This window comes from Macrobrachium rosenbergii, chromosome 27 (genome assembly GCF_040412425.1).
Source record: "Macrobrachium rosenbergii isolate ZJJX-2024 chromosome 27, ASM4041242v1, whole genome shotgun sequence".
Classification (NCBI taxonomy): domain Eukaryota; kingdom Metazoa; phylum Arthropoda; class Malacostraca; order Decapoda; family Palaemonidae; genus Macrobrachium; species Macrobrachium rosenbergii.
The window spans coordinates 25,382,009-25,397,432 of NC_089767.1; the positions used below are offsets into that span (position 1 = coordinate 25,382,009).

General features: G+C 34.1%; 1 protein-coding gene across 4 annotated transcripts; it reads left to right on the plus strand.

Moving 5' to 3' along the window:
- Nucleotides 1–4,782: 4,782 nt before the first annotated feature.
- On the plus strand, nucleotides 4,783–15,016 carry LOC136853501 (kelch-like protein 29). 4 transcript variants are annotated; one of them, XM_067129161.1, is made up of 4 exons: nucleotides 4,783–5,231; nucleotides 10,176–11,775; nucleotides 12,176–12,378; nucleotides 13,591–15,016. In XM_067129161.1, exons 2-4 carry the CDS (start codon nucleotides 10,191–10,193, stop codon nucleotides 13,705–13,707), a joined length of 1,905 nt encoding a protein of 634 aa, XP_066985262.1. In that variant the 5' UTR covers nucleotides 4,783–5,231; nucleotides 10,176–10,190; the 3' UTR covers nucleotides 13,708–15,016. The 4 variants fall into 4 exon arrangements, with proteins under 4 accessions (XP_066985262.1, XP_066985263.1, XP_066985265.1 ...); XM_067129162.1 differs by having other exon boundaries at nucleotides 4,819–5,777; XM_067129164.1 differs by lacking the exon at nucleotides 4,783–5,231 and adding an exon at nucleotides 5,283–5,628.
- Nucleotides 15,017–15,424: the final 408 nt, after the last annotated feature.

The window sequence follows — 15,424 nt, forward strand, 5'->3', positions numbered from 1 at the left end:
GAAATGTTTCACACTCCCAAAACACTTCCACGTATCCAAAGATGATTTTCTGTACATAGTCGTCGCCCACATACAAATTGAGTCATTAATGTTGAATCAGCAAAGAGCTGTTCTTCCATCTCTGACGTCTCCTCAGCGCTAAATGCCACGACATCAGACATAAAAGTATTGCTTTTTATAAGAGAACACCTGCTGGTCATAAACAAATAGAGATTACCCAAGTACATATTTCTTTCGTCTGTCTTTTCGTTCAGGCACCTGGTTCGCTGATTAATCATTTAGAGTCTGTAATGTCGGTACACAGAAGATCAATACGGAAGGAAAGTGATTTATCCTATCCTCTCGATAAAAAGATAACGCAGCTAATGGATTTCGTGTGAACATTTATATAATTTTCCTAAGCGGACGTTATACAAAAAGCTATCAAATATTTTTATACGTATTTATAGGCATATTCTAAGTATATTTCCAGGGAAAAATTATATCATCATTTTGATGTTCAAATAGGCCCCTCTCTTTCTCTAATCCTTATAAACAGATTTATATGTTTTATTTAAATACTAAGCCATTCAGCCGCCTAACAAGGGTGGCTCCCCCCCCTCACCAAAAAAAAAATGTTCTCTGTTGCAGTCAAACAATAACTGCTGAAATATTGATAACACCCCATGCAAAAAAGTCTATCTTTTTTCACATAAAATGAAGGCTTTTCATATACAGGGAATAAGATTAGCTAGCAGATCAAAAATAAAAAGAAGAAAGGCAATTTATTCCAGCACGAAGAATCAATTAAGCAATTCAAAATTATAACCTACCCCTTCAAAAAAAAAAAAGCAATAAAGAGGAGGATACAGCAAGGAAATGATGATAAGATAAAGCCAGTGTGGGACACTAAAGAACTCAAGAAAGAAGTAACCCCTAAAAGAGCATACAACAATTCAAAAAGGAGGGAATCAAACTCAGAAAAGGAGAGACATGAGGAAGCATACCACAGACAGAAAAAGAGGTAAAGTTAATATTAAAAGTAAGGCATTTACTGAATATGAAGAGAGAGAAAGTAAAGAGGTAATAAAAGATGCACAGGCACAGTAAACCCTGGTGATGCGTGGACACGTTAATTCTAAAAGCATTTCCAAAAAGGAATGGCTCAAAATATGCAACGAGAATAACCACGGTACAAAGCCAGAAAATTTAACAGCAGATCTGGTATACTTTTGTCAGATGATATATTAGAATGCTGAAAACAAAATCAAAGATAGATAAATGGAAAATACAACAGATAAATCTGGGGGCACCTGAAAATTATCAACCCTAACAGATTAATTTTAAGTTAATTATACTTTTGGGGAGTTTAATGTCTAAGCAAAGATATTTTAGAGTATTTTTTATCAGCAAAAAATAATTTTATAGTTATTTAAGTATAATTTTTTCAACATATTTCACGGTCTCGTCAACTACATGGTCTGCACAGAGAGTTAAAACGAGTTCCGTAAGTTTAGAAATCTAGCGCAAGATTTTAGGATAGTTAGCCATAAAATATACGTTTTCTTTTACCGGAATAGCAGATCTGTAGAAAATGGAGAATTTTTGGACTTTTTAAGTATCTCTATTATAAAATTTTACTTGCGATGAAAACACATGCGTCCACGAAGACAGTGAAACAAGGAAGTGTAAAATCTTTCGCTTTCACGTAAGGCATTTTCAGTTACTCTCGATTTTACTTAAGAATGCCACAGAATAAATGCAAAAGATCTTGTACTCCATTACTTCACTTTCTTCGTGACCATTAACTCTGTAGGCCTATTTTACATCACGTTATTAGGGTATTCCATTATGGAAGTTATGCATATGTTAATGATTAATTAGGCACAAACAGTCTATTTCAAAATAATATATAAGAATACATAACTTAATACAATGTATGGACATAACTATATAGAAATCGACACATACCCGCAAACACACACACATACACATGCACACACACACACACACACACACACACACATATATATACATATATATATATATATATATATATATATATATATATATATATATATATATATATATATATATATATATCTGAAAGATAAAAAGGCCCGTAAAAACACTATGCACACATTATAACCATTTATTTCGGATGTTTCTTTTTCTGAGTCCTTGTTGACTGATGAACAGGGATACAGAGGAGGTATCCGAAATATATGGTTGCAACGTGTATGCAGTGTTTTTATGTGCCATTTTATTTTCATGGTGTATTGCTGGATTACATTAAAAGACATTCCCATGTATATACATATATATATATATATATATATATATATATATATATATATATATATATATATATATATATATATATATATATATACATACAGTATATATATATATATATATATATATATATATATATATATATATATATATATGTATATATATATATATATATATATAAACATATATATATATATATATATATATATATATATATATATAAATATATATGTATGTATGTATGTATGTGTTTACATACATATAAATATATATATATATATATATATATATATAAACATATATATATATATATATATATGTATATTTTTAATATAAATACATACATATACGTTTATATATATAAACAGATGTATGCATATATACACATATTTTTTAATGAAGTTTTGCGACATACATCGTAAATTTTCATATATTCACAAATATTAATCCATAAATGTCATTTAAATTTAATTCGTATACCTCGGGAATAATGTATCATATCCCACTGGTGAAAGTTATCTTTATAAATGCTTCGTCGCAAGTGAAATTCGACCTTCCTAGTTTAGAAACAACAATATGCAGTGACTTTGACCATCGAGCCACCTCTTGATGGCTCAGTGGTTAGAGTCACTGTAAATCGTTGTTTGTAACCAGGCAGTGGATCATATCCCACTGGTGACGAATATTATCTTTATAATTCCCTATATAAGTTATTTATATATTATAGTTGGATATAAACAATATTTGTGTGTGTAATATAAAGTTATATATATATATATATATATATATATATATATATATATATATATATATATATATATATATATATATATATATATATATATATAGTGTGTGTGTGTGTACATATAAAGTTATAGGCTATATATATAATATATATATATATATATATATATATATATATATATATATATATATATATATATATATATATATATATATATATATATATATATATATATATATATATATATATATATATATATATATCAGTATATACACAAATTAATAATTAGCCATTTGTACCGCCTTCATCAGACCCATCTATTTTTTCTCATTTTTAAAACAAGAGCAAGCATGCTAACTTTTATTTGAACTATGCTTTATTTCAGGTGCATTTCTTAATGTAAAGAAGTTCTTACACACATACACACACAAATCAACTTCCTCCCTTCCATAGCTTCGGAGTACTTTAAAAATGCAATGGTTTTTAGTATTTTGAAAACTTACATTTAATGTTGGTAAAATAATTAGATATTTTCGGCATGGGATTTTCATAACTCATTTTATTACTTGGACAGAAGAAAACTAACACAAGTCGTGATTAAATACAGGTTCCATGTAGATGCAATTAACTTAGTCCGTGTAATTTTTTAGTAGATTTATATAGTTGTTTCTTAATATTACAAGGAGCCTCTTACTTCTTAATATTATTGTAAAATCATTTCGTTTTTGCATTTTATCTGATCTTATTTTCCATTTTGTTATTCTTATTGTTCTTATTCAGTCAATCACTGCACGGTGAACTGGAGGAATATGACTGGTTTATACTTTCCAGCAGCTTGCTGATTTGCAATGGTTCTTAAATACGGCCCATCATTGTCAAGATTTGCCTTTATCGGATTAGGTTACTTTAGCTGTCATATCTATGATCCATATTATATATATATATATATATATATATATATATATATATATATATATATATATATATATATATAATATATATATATATATATATAATTATCATATATAAGCATATACACCTACTATATATATATATATATATATATATATATATATATATATATATATATATATATATATATATGTGTGTGTGTGTGTGTGTGTGCGTATCATGGATTATTGCATATTCATATATTCCTAAAAACAGAGTAAACGAGCAGTATCTGTGATAATATGCAAATTTCGATGAGCTGCTCACTTTTAATTTTCATGTATACAATCAAACTTTTTTCTTGCATTTCACATAGCTTATCAATAGCCTAAGATTTCCTTACGTTAAAGTTTAGATAAGTACAGTTAACTTCCTGTCCTTTTTGTTAGCGTCACTCTCTCTTTCAGATATTTCCATAATCTTCGTTTATTATTGATGTATCCACATGAATGAAAGTGCTCATATACACATCAACAAACCCCTTTGAAAATATTTCCCACGTTCTCATGAATGAGAGAACAGACTGTAGTATCCTAAGGTTGGGTTTTGACAACTGTCCCTTTCATCATAATAGCACATGGCAACCTATCCCCTTTCCGCTTGGGCAGATAAACAAGATATTATGAGAAAATAGAATATTTTTATTAACTAAAGCGTTGTTTTTGGTCGGTAAAACGATAAATATGATAGATCTCGTATAAAATGACTGAGCTCGCGTAAATAAAGTGAATGATTCTTTGTTAATTAAACAAAGCAAAATATTGGTTATCAACGTCTGGTAACTCTATCAAGGGAAGGAAATTTGGACCTTATGGGCAGAGCTACCCTGTGACTGAGTATCTGCCGACAGACGGCAAGAGTACAGCGTACCACCCTGACCGAAGTTTCAATATCTGTTCGTTTTGCAGCTCCAGTGTCAACAGTCTTTCGATTAATAGGTGTATTTCATTGTTTAAGGATTGTCTCCGCAGGTCTGACAGCTTACCCAAGTATCTTTGAATCGAGTTGGATATCTGTGTCAATGAGAAGTGATAAGAAGCAGTTTGGCCGTTAAATTCAAAACATCCTCGGGTTCGGAACCTACATCAGGGAAGTTCCAACCAACAACAGCAGTTCCACGTTTTATTGTGTTAGTTTTGACGACAGAAAAACCACACAACTCCCAACGATGCTTGAGACTTATTAGACATTTGTGTTGTGTATTACAGTACTGGGATTTGTAACCGATTTGCCAACGATCTGAAGAAAAGCAGAGCCTGAGGTGAGTTTTTGTTGTGTGAACATAAATGTGCGTACCTGCGTTTAACTAGACAGTTTACAAATGAACAAATTTCAGGCAAAAGTAACAGAATACCTTCACGGACAGACCTTCACGGACAATGTTACATTCCATTTTGTATATCTTGTACCAGTTTTATGTTAAGAATCTTAAAGTTTGAGTGATGAAATCAAATTGTTGACAATGAGTCTAGCTATCTCATAACAGTAGATTCTTGATAATTGTTTGCTACAGTGCCCGTAATTTGAATAACTAGGACTGCATTGTTACTGGATATATTCATCACATCAAGTACACCACGCTATTATGATAATAAGCCGTCAAACGGTCAAGTAAACACAACGCTGTGTGAAGGCAGATAACCGAATGTAGCCCGAAGGTAAAGAAAGTGAACGAAGAATTGTGAAACTGGAAACGAAAACATCGTCATTCCATTTTTAATTTAGTGGAAATTATGTGAGAAATTGGCGTGTCAAACTGATCGCCCGTACGTACCAGAAATTCACGACACATTCCCGACTACCCAAAGTAAGAAATAATGTTAATGATAAATGAAAACAAGGAAATGCCGTAAGTTAAATTCACTAACTGTAAACTCAGGCGTTGCCATGCCGTAACTCGATGTGCTTCGCCAATTTCCATTTAAACGTAGAGCTTCACTACAAGGTGTGGTCGTATTTAGTTATATATTATTTTTTTTTTTAGTTTTCGCTAATTATCAGTCGGTGATTATGAAAATGTACAGATCAAAAATATTGTAAATATTTGCCGCCACTTTTTTTTTCTTTTTGCCTGTCGCTAACTCCATTTATCAGTTGATTTCCTTGTTTAGAAAACGATCGAAAGCTAACAAACGGCTCATTCATAAAGAGATTGATAATTTCGTTACCTCTCGCGTAATAGTGTCTGTACGCTTTGTTCAGAAAGTAAGGAGCGAAACTACTGTTATGCCTCAGTAGATAGAAAATCCCTGTAATCGTTAATCATAATCAAAACTATTTTGGGATAATGTATGTAGTTATAATAATGTCGGTTACTTCTTGTTATGACAGTATTCAATTAGTACTATATTTATAAGGGTTTCACGTAGACATATCTGATGCATTAACAGTTAATGAAGTATCAGATCGGTGTTCTGTTACAGGAGTAATTATATTCTCATAAAATTTTTTAAGGCAAAAGGCATTTCGATTTTAGTTTATGGCAAACATGGTACGTGGCAAAGCAGTAATTTGACGTAACGAGTTACTGAGTTTGTTAACAAAAGGGACCCAAGCCGCCTGTTATTGATTAATAGTATAAAAGCCATTAAACCATGGTTACTACAGCTGAGTTATCTGGCGTTCTTCAGCCTCAGTAATCCTTTAAAAAGACGCATAATATTCATGAGTGATTATGGCTGATTTGTTCTTATGAAAAGAATAAACTAATGTGAATAACACCATTCATATAAAAGTGTACCAAAAGTAAATACTTCGTCTAAAAAATCAACCAAGCAAAATAATTTTCAGGTTATGAAACAATTTTAGTAGAATTAGTTGGAATGCTATGTAAAAGTATACGTGTATTAATGCATGTATATATATATATATATATATATATATATATATATATATATATATATATATATATATATATATATATATATACTGTATATGTGTGTGTGCATAAACGTATTTATGGGCGGTGTGCCAAGCCGGAGTACAAATAAGCAAACTAGACCTGTCTTTTAGATTGTGATAATCTAGCGTTAGCCTTCCCGGACTTAATAGATGAGAGCGAGTTCAGATTCAAACTTCTCGTGCATTTGAATCACAAACGGCTTAACTCTTGCGTAGGCTGGAAAAGGCTGGAACCTCAAGGACATTAATTAAAAACTGATATTAAATTCACGGTTTCGTGATTCACGGAAGGAGTTACAATACAATTTAAATAAAAAATTATACGAAAGTTTTAGCAAAGAATTTTGCATGGAGGTTTGACAAGATAAACTAAACCATGTAGCCCTTCATGCTGGTGTAATGAGACTATATATAATGTGATTGGTTATTTTAGCAGCACACCTGTTCAACTGATGCAGATGTTTGGAATAAAAAAGAGAACACGACTACAGTGTTAGGCATTCATAAAGTTGCTACAGAATGAACAAAATGCTCGTTGCTAAGCGCCTGCGTAGCATTGGTGGTTAGCAAGTTACAAATCCAGTTGGGATAATATACAGTATATATATATATATATATATATATATATATATATATATATATATATATATATATATATATATATATATATATATATATAGTAGGGACTTGATTATGGATGTAACACAGCGAACAGGAATGATGGAATAATGTGGGTTTAGACGCTGAAGAGGATGTGTGGATCAAAGTTTGTTGACAAACAGTAATGCGGGAAGTTTGAAATATAAGGGCCGCAAATGGACCCATGATAGAGGAATAATGAATGTAGTGGAAAGGTTGTAAGGTATAAAAAATAGTTGTTTACAGCTACTGAATGGTTTCAAGATAGAAGCTAAGCGTGTTTCAAAAATATGTACATAGGTGAAGGACTGGTTTGGTGTAAAAGTGGTTCTGAGATTATTTTGTAATATATAAAAGGGTAAATAAGTTAGTAAAAAAAAAAAAGAATAAAATGTAAAAATTGTGAATTAACGAAAACACACTCATAAATTTAAAACTAAAGTTCAGGAAGGTGTATACTACATGGAGAGCAAGAAAGTTAGACAAATAATAGAAGGATTGTTAAGGAAGGTAACTGTGTATATTGGTAAGCGAGAGGATGTGTGAGTTCTTTGTTATGAAACCGAGCTGTAGAAGTTCATTAATAAAGGAAAAGTCTCTGTGACATATGAGCCCAGAGAAAAGTTATAGATTTTGTAGAGATGCAACGTAGATTCTGTAGAGTAATATTCTGGTTTAGAAGGGGATTTTTTTTCAAGCAGTTGAAAGCTTGTCTGGTTGAAAGTGAAGCTTCAGAGAATATGGGAGAGAATGGCCGCTTTGTTATAAAATTAGGACTCAGACATAGGTTTTTTCTTGATGTTTACAGATTTTAATAAAGTGAACCACTACCAACTGTTTAAAGGAATTTGAAAGTTTTTTTTTTATTGAAGAGAAAGGTTGACGTTAAAGGGGAAAATTTTAAAGTGGTTGTATTCAAGAGTAACATCAACATGAATTGTAAGAAAGGAAAAGGGAGGAATAATTGTTATCTTGGATAGCGTAGGAATGTATGCGGTTGCTTCGTAAAGGATTTTGGAATAAAATATTTAATGGAAGAGGGTAGAATGGGATAAGTCACAGAAGAGACGAAGCAAGGAAGGTGGAAGGGTCTCTGTAAAAGGTTTGAGAGAAGGAAAGAGAAGTGTCTATATTAAAAAAAAGTTTTAATGTGAAAAAGGATTATGACCTAACTACATAGTTACAGATGTGCTATAAATATTTGTGTTGGTGAAAAGAAAGCTTAGTGTATTTTCAGGTAGTTTGATCACGCGAAAAGAATGTAAGGTATTAGCTTTATTACAGAGGTGAGACAGGTGGCGGCTAGGGAGTGTGAAAGATGTCTTTGATTGGAATGGTTATTATGTCTTGGAATTCTGACGCTATGTGGAAGAGGTGATTAGTGCAGTGTATTGAAATGGTTAACAAACAGCAGGTAACCTTTTTGCTTTCTTGTTTTTCTCTGGACCCATACTTGTTTTGGGGAAGTGCTTATTTAAGAGCATTTGTTCTAAATTTTGAATTCGAGGCACTGTAGTGGTAAGTTTATGCTCTCTAGCTTAAATTGGAGTATAAATTTATCTTTGGATGTTGTATCCACCACCCTGCGTTTCATCTGCACTGTACTAACAGTTTATCGAGCAAACTTTTCTCACCATTTCCTCTCTCCCAAGCACACTTAATGTTCTTTTTGCTTTGGAAACCATACATTTCCAACAGCAAGGTCCCCTTCCAATGTCCATTTATGTACATCCACATGCACCGTACTGGTATGATTTAGTGAATACGCTATACCCACTGGTTGTTTTTTAGTCATTACCTCAGGCGTTATAAATAACAAATTTGTCAGTCAGCTTTCAAAGGCCCATCTAATGCGCGCTTTTTGAAATGTTTATTTATTTATTTATTTATTTATTTATTTATTTTTTAGTTACTTCGTATGTCACGTATTAACAACCAGCCTGGCTTTATCTTCAAATTTTGTATCAGCTAAGGTTCGTCATTTCGTACTTGATACAACACATTAGTCCGTTTTTTTTCTCTCTCTCTCTCTCTCTCTCCTCAACGGGTATAGATGTTGGTAATCCTACGTACTCTTTTGGTCAGCACGAGTTTTTTCTTTGGTTAAACATTATGTTAGCACACAAGAGTGACAATGTCTTGTGTAAAAATTAATCTAATGGACTAGTTGTGCATTGTCATTATAGTGATAGATTACAATGACAACAGTTTGATTGGGTGAAAGCCTGTGGCTTTTAATAATCCGAGTCAAAGCGACTCTGTGTAAACCATTGAAACTCCTAGGTAAGCTTAGATTTCTAGATGTTATACCAATCCCCAAGCTGTTCCCGTAAACACTGTCGCCTTTTATTTTGACTCTGTTTCTTGTTTTAGATTTATAACTTTTTCTAGAGTATCGAAACTAAAATCCTAATTTGTTTTATCTTCATGGCTGAGTAGATTTGGTCCTTATTTGAGGGTAAATTGCTATACAGTAAAGACATAATGCCGTACTAGTAAGCGTGTGGTTAAAATATATCAGTTATTATTAGTTCATCCGTAAGAGAAACAGTCTGTCATTTGAACTATAGCTCTGAATCTTAAGGTCCAAATTTCTTGCATTCATTCTTCATTTTACTTAACTTTTTATGCGTTTTACTTGTTATAATGATATCCTTATTTTCAGAGCCTGAATAACAAGATGTTGTTTGAAGAGGACAAAGCAGAGGTATGTTTTAATCTGAGCATCCCCAATTTTTCAACGTACACAGACTTCGATCAAGTCTTTACAACGGAGTTCCCGCTGACAGTGAATCATTTCAGTTCTCGGTGGAGCCTGACGCTGCATCCTTTCGCCAAAGAAAGCGACAGGGACTGGGAGGACCCTGTCAATCGTGACGTCCGAATTGTCTTGCAGTGTGTCAGTTGCAATGTTAATAAGCCCAACATAGAAGTTTATTCTCAAGTAGTTGGTAAAGAGCCACACGTAAAAGAACTTACGAGCGTTTCTGATGACCACCTAACTTGGGAAGGCATATTGATCTCACGACTTGGCCTTAGAGTGTTCAAGCTTCTTACTGATGACCGGTTGACGGCAAAGATTAGGTTTATAGTGAAGAACTGTGATATGGCAAGAGCTGTAGGAGGTGTAGAAGGCCTTTCGAAGGACATGAGAGCATTACTGGAAAGCGGAGCTTACAGTGATGCAGATATCATCGCCAGTGATGGTACAAAACTTCCCGTACATATGGCTGTTTTGTCGCAAAGGTCCAACCTCCTTCAAAAAATTGCGGTGGGGAAAAAAAGGCAGCTTAATTCCGCTGTAACTCCCAATGAAAAGATGGTTAAGGTTGAGATAGAAAATTCAGAAGGTGAGTCAAAATGTCCAAAAGATTATGCGTTCCATATGAAAACGGAAACGCCAATTAACAGCACATTTGGTAGCATATCATCAGGATATCTGTCGAGTAGTTCGAGAGTATCTTCTCCTGAACCTAACCTTCAGCAGGCTGCTTCCAAGAATAGAATAATATGTTCTTCACCAATAGCGGGTGTGTCTGGAGTCACAACGTCAAGAACGGAAAACAGACAGCCACCAGACAGAAAGGGCTCAGTTACGCCAAGAAAGCCAACCCCTCACAGAATAGCGCAGATGTCATCAGCAGCAGCTTCTCCCATTAGAGTCTTATCCATAGTGAAGAAAGAGTCCTTTTCGCCACATAGCAGTCTACAAATCAAAAGTTCTCCTTCGTCACTCAGTAGGACACCCCTTCCTAGTCATCCTCCAACTCCCAAGAGAATCACTGCCAATAGTTCTCGGCTGTTGTTGTCGCGTTCCCCCACAAAGAAAACGGGAACATCCACCAGGTTATCCATAACTAAAAGAACTTTACCTGGCAGGAGATCTTCAGTTGGTAGTAAGGCATTGCTCAGGACACCATCTCCAAACAAGCGCCTTAAGACACCAATCACCTCGACATCTCCCAAGATTTCGTCAAGCAAACGGCAGCAGTTAAGGAGGACGCCTGTCATTGGCACACCAAGTCCTAGAAGGCGATTATACCAGGACGACAAAGATGTTGAGAACATCATAGAGGACCTCCGACCTCTCGGTTATGCAGGGAGAGGAGCAAGTCCTGCGATGGTGCTAGGAAGTGGTTCTCTCAAGAATGAATCTACTGAGGCTGATGATTTTCCTGAACATGAACCAAAGTCGCAGAGGCCCAAGATTTTCGTCAATATGTCTGCTTCCGTCACCCGTGAGATACTTGAATGGATATATACAGGTTTGTTATTAATATCGACGTAGAATTGATAGAAATACTTTTCCAGATGAAATATGCCAGTGTCCCTTTGTTAATGCTTAGATAATGAAATGCATATTTACCATTCATTTTTACTATGCTCTTCTCATGCTTGTTATGAAATATAGGCTTGTGTAATATCATACACGTTTATCTGTCTGCTTTCATTGCGCCTAAATAAAGAAAGACATGATTTTAATTTGCTCTAACTCTTCTGGGCGAAAATGACACATTTAGCTTTGAAATACATTAGGAGAATTATCCAAATGAAGGCCTCTGAGATTCGTATTGCTGAATTCAAGTATAAAAAGCTAGTCTGAAAGACTATGGCTTTCCATACGTACGGCACTTGACAGTCTCAAATCTGTGATTTTTTTTACAGGTGAATGCACTGAAACGGGCAGGCTTTCGCGAGCTTTACTCGTCGGCAGCATTCGTCATGGTGTGACGGGACTAGCCAGGTCTTGTGAATACCACCTAGCAGCCGAACTCACGCCAGTCAACGCCCCAGAAATCATCTTCCTCGCGCACAAGTACTCTGCCTCGAAGCTTCAAGAGTTGGCTCTTGTCTTTGCTGTTCAAGAGGTAATCATTCCCTTCATTTTAGATTATTCGCAACCCAGGTCTTGAAGCACAGACGTTATGGCATATCTGGAATATATTCAACAATGCGAAATTTAACTAAAGTTGCATTTAACTTTTAAGGTGACGTATTGGATGCATTAACAATTACCCCGGTAGGCTTTTGTTTTTCTTAATTAATAGCTCCAAGTCTACATAATATCAAATTGTAATTTTTTATGTGCTTTAATGCTTTCGTTGTCATCTTATACTAAAGACTTAATTTATTAGTATTGTAATTTAATGCTTTCGTACGTTTCTGTGTAGTTTTTATTTTTTTTCAATTATAACTGATTTCATCTCCATCAAATAAGATTAAAATTCAGTTACCTAGAGTATGGCAGTTGATTGCCTTTTCTGCTTATTACCAGGTTAATTGGTTAAGTTACACTGATTACTGACAAAAAAAGGTAACTTCATGACGATGCAAATAATGTTTGTGTGTGGATATGTTGAAGTCTACTCTCGTTTAACAGCACTCTTTTAATCAATATTTTTAAGGTATCATGGCCAGCGATCCTGGCCAGCATTGAGGTTTAACTTTTATTTCACAAATTTGCCTTGAAAAACTTTTTTTTTTTATTCGTACATTTAATCTAGGCATAAAAAGGATGTTGACGCTAGCAGTGGAACGCATGACTGGCAAGAACAATACTTCTCTAGAACGGCACTGAGTGTCATTGGCACCAGTGCCACCCACCCAAGAATTAACCAGAATGATAGTGTTTGTGAGAAATTTAAGTATTTGGGTATTTCTGTTAAAATTCATTGTTTACTTTGAAGCCTGTTCAGACATTCAGTACATTACTTGCCTGTAGTGTAGAAGAAAACCATTTTGAAGTGTAACCTAGATACTCTGACAAGCATACACAACTTTTTCATTGTCCTAAGGTTCACATCTTAGTAAACTCAAGTGTTACCTTAAGGAAAGAGTGTTTTCCATCCGTAAGGAAGTGAAGCTGTAGAACGCTCCGTTAATGAACAGTCATAGTGGTAGATATAAAATCGTTTAGGAAACGTTCAACCATGTGTCAGGATCAGTCAAAATAAGTTTAATTTTCTATAAAGAACGATAGCTTGCAGGAACCATGAAGTAGTTTTAAATGACAGGTCAAAGAACCTCTGAATTTTGGTCCTCCTTAGAAAGCTATTGTGATCCTTCTGTCCTCATTCCAGGCTGCTGAGGTGACGGCTCAACCGATGTGGTCCAATTTGGCCGCTCGCGTCCCTGGTTTAATAGCGGAGTACTCGCGTCGCCTGGCGATCCGGGCGCCATCTGTTGCTAAAACATAGTTCAACTGTATCATCTTCTGCATACTTGAAAGCCTATAGAATAAAGGAGCACGAAGCCATTCACCTTACTCAGGTTTATTTATGGAGGCGTCTCAGTGCTGACTTTATATTTGAGCTTTAGAGCGTGTAGTCATGTAAGTCATGTGTTAATGCAATGAATGTAAATTTTTAAAAAAAGCAGTTCAGTTAATGTAACTATGATGGTGCCAAATGATAAACACTGAGCAGATGCTTTTAATCCCATTGAAAACAGTTTTCACATCAGAATTTCAGTCCCATGTACAGTTCCAGTGCTTTATTTTGTTGTATTCAAATTAATTCCGGATTGGTAGTTCAAAACTGAGTGTAGAAACAAATTTCACGCGTGCAGTCATGCTGTAGTTTAACAAATCATTTTCGTTAGAATATTCTTTTCTTGTAGAGAATTACAAGTTTAGTAATTTTTTGTCCTATTAAAATACCAGATACTGGTAGTATTTAGTAAGAAATGTCTTATTATAGGGTATAAAAAAAGTCATATCAAAGGCTTTCTTTATTCAAGTATTGGGCACTTTTGCCAGACTCACATACTGGAATTTAAACAATTCTCTTGTGATGAGGTAGATTTTATATGATGCTGATAATCGTGTTACTGCAAAATCTGCAATTAAAGTTAGTGACCAGTGCAGACAATAAAAAATGTTAAAGTTACACACGCTACACTGGCAACGTCCAGAAACTGAAGTGGTAATTACGTTTAAATATGTTAGACTTCGGATATTTTGCGGATAATGTTGAGTCATTAAGAGATATTAAGAACACAGTATCCTGATAAACATAGCCGTTGATCTTTTCTGTAGTATTAGGTTATGTATCGATCAAATAATGTTTTCCAAATCGTTCTATGTTTTCTTTCGTGATCATACGATTCAAAGCGCCACGTGCTTTCCAATTTTGGATCTTTGTTTTTTTTTTGTTTTCACAATTGTTTATTTTTTTGTGCAAGAAAAATCAAGTCGAAGTTCAAGATAACTTTCAGAAGTTTTGATAGAGATCGTAAGAAGTTTCGTTTTTATTTATGTAATATTTCAAGGATGGAGATTCGTATCCCATTATGCAAAAGAATGTATTACAGGTATAATTTTCCCTTTATTTTCCCTTTACCAAACGTTCCATGTGCCTTGCTTTCAAGGCATATACGAAGTCAATATTTATTTTTAGGTGAACACTCTTATGTTTATACTTTTGCCCATAGTAATGTTTGTATCACACAAAGTTTATTTATGTGTATATAAAGATGTAGCATGTTCTATTAAACTTCTGACGTTGACTTATATATGGATTTTCCCTACTGCATTTATGGTATGAAGCGAGTTCCGTTAATTGTTTATTCTAATGTAATCATTGTTTTAAAAATAAGTGGAAAAGGTACTTCTCACAGTTCGCAAAATAATGAAAATGGCATCCTGTTTCATTTGTATGGAAGGTCTGGCACTCATTCTTTAACTGTATTTTAAATCATAGAGAATTTTAGTGGATGTCAACTTTTAGTTATGCTTCTCTTTATCTAGGAGCTCTCGAACTATATTATGCTACAGTATAGCATGTGTTTTTGTTCATAAAGGCATTTACCAACGTCCCACCATGTAAGCGTTCAGAAATCTGGCAGACCAGCTAATTTCCCCCGTAGGCATCACTGAAGGTTCTTTGCAGCGTCCCTTCGAGCCTTAGCTGCAAC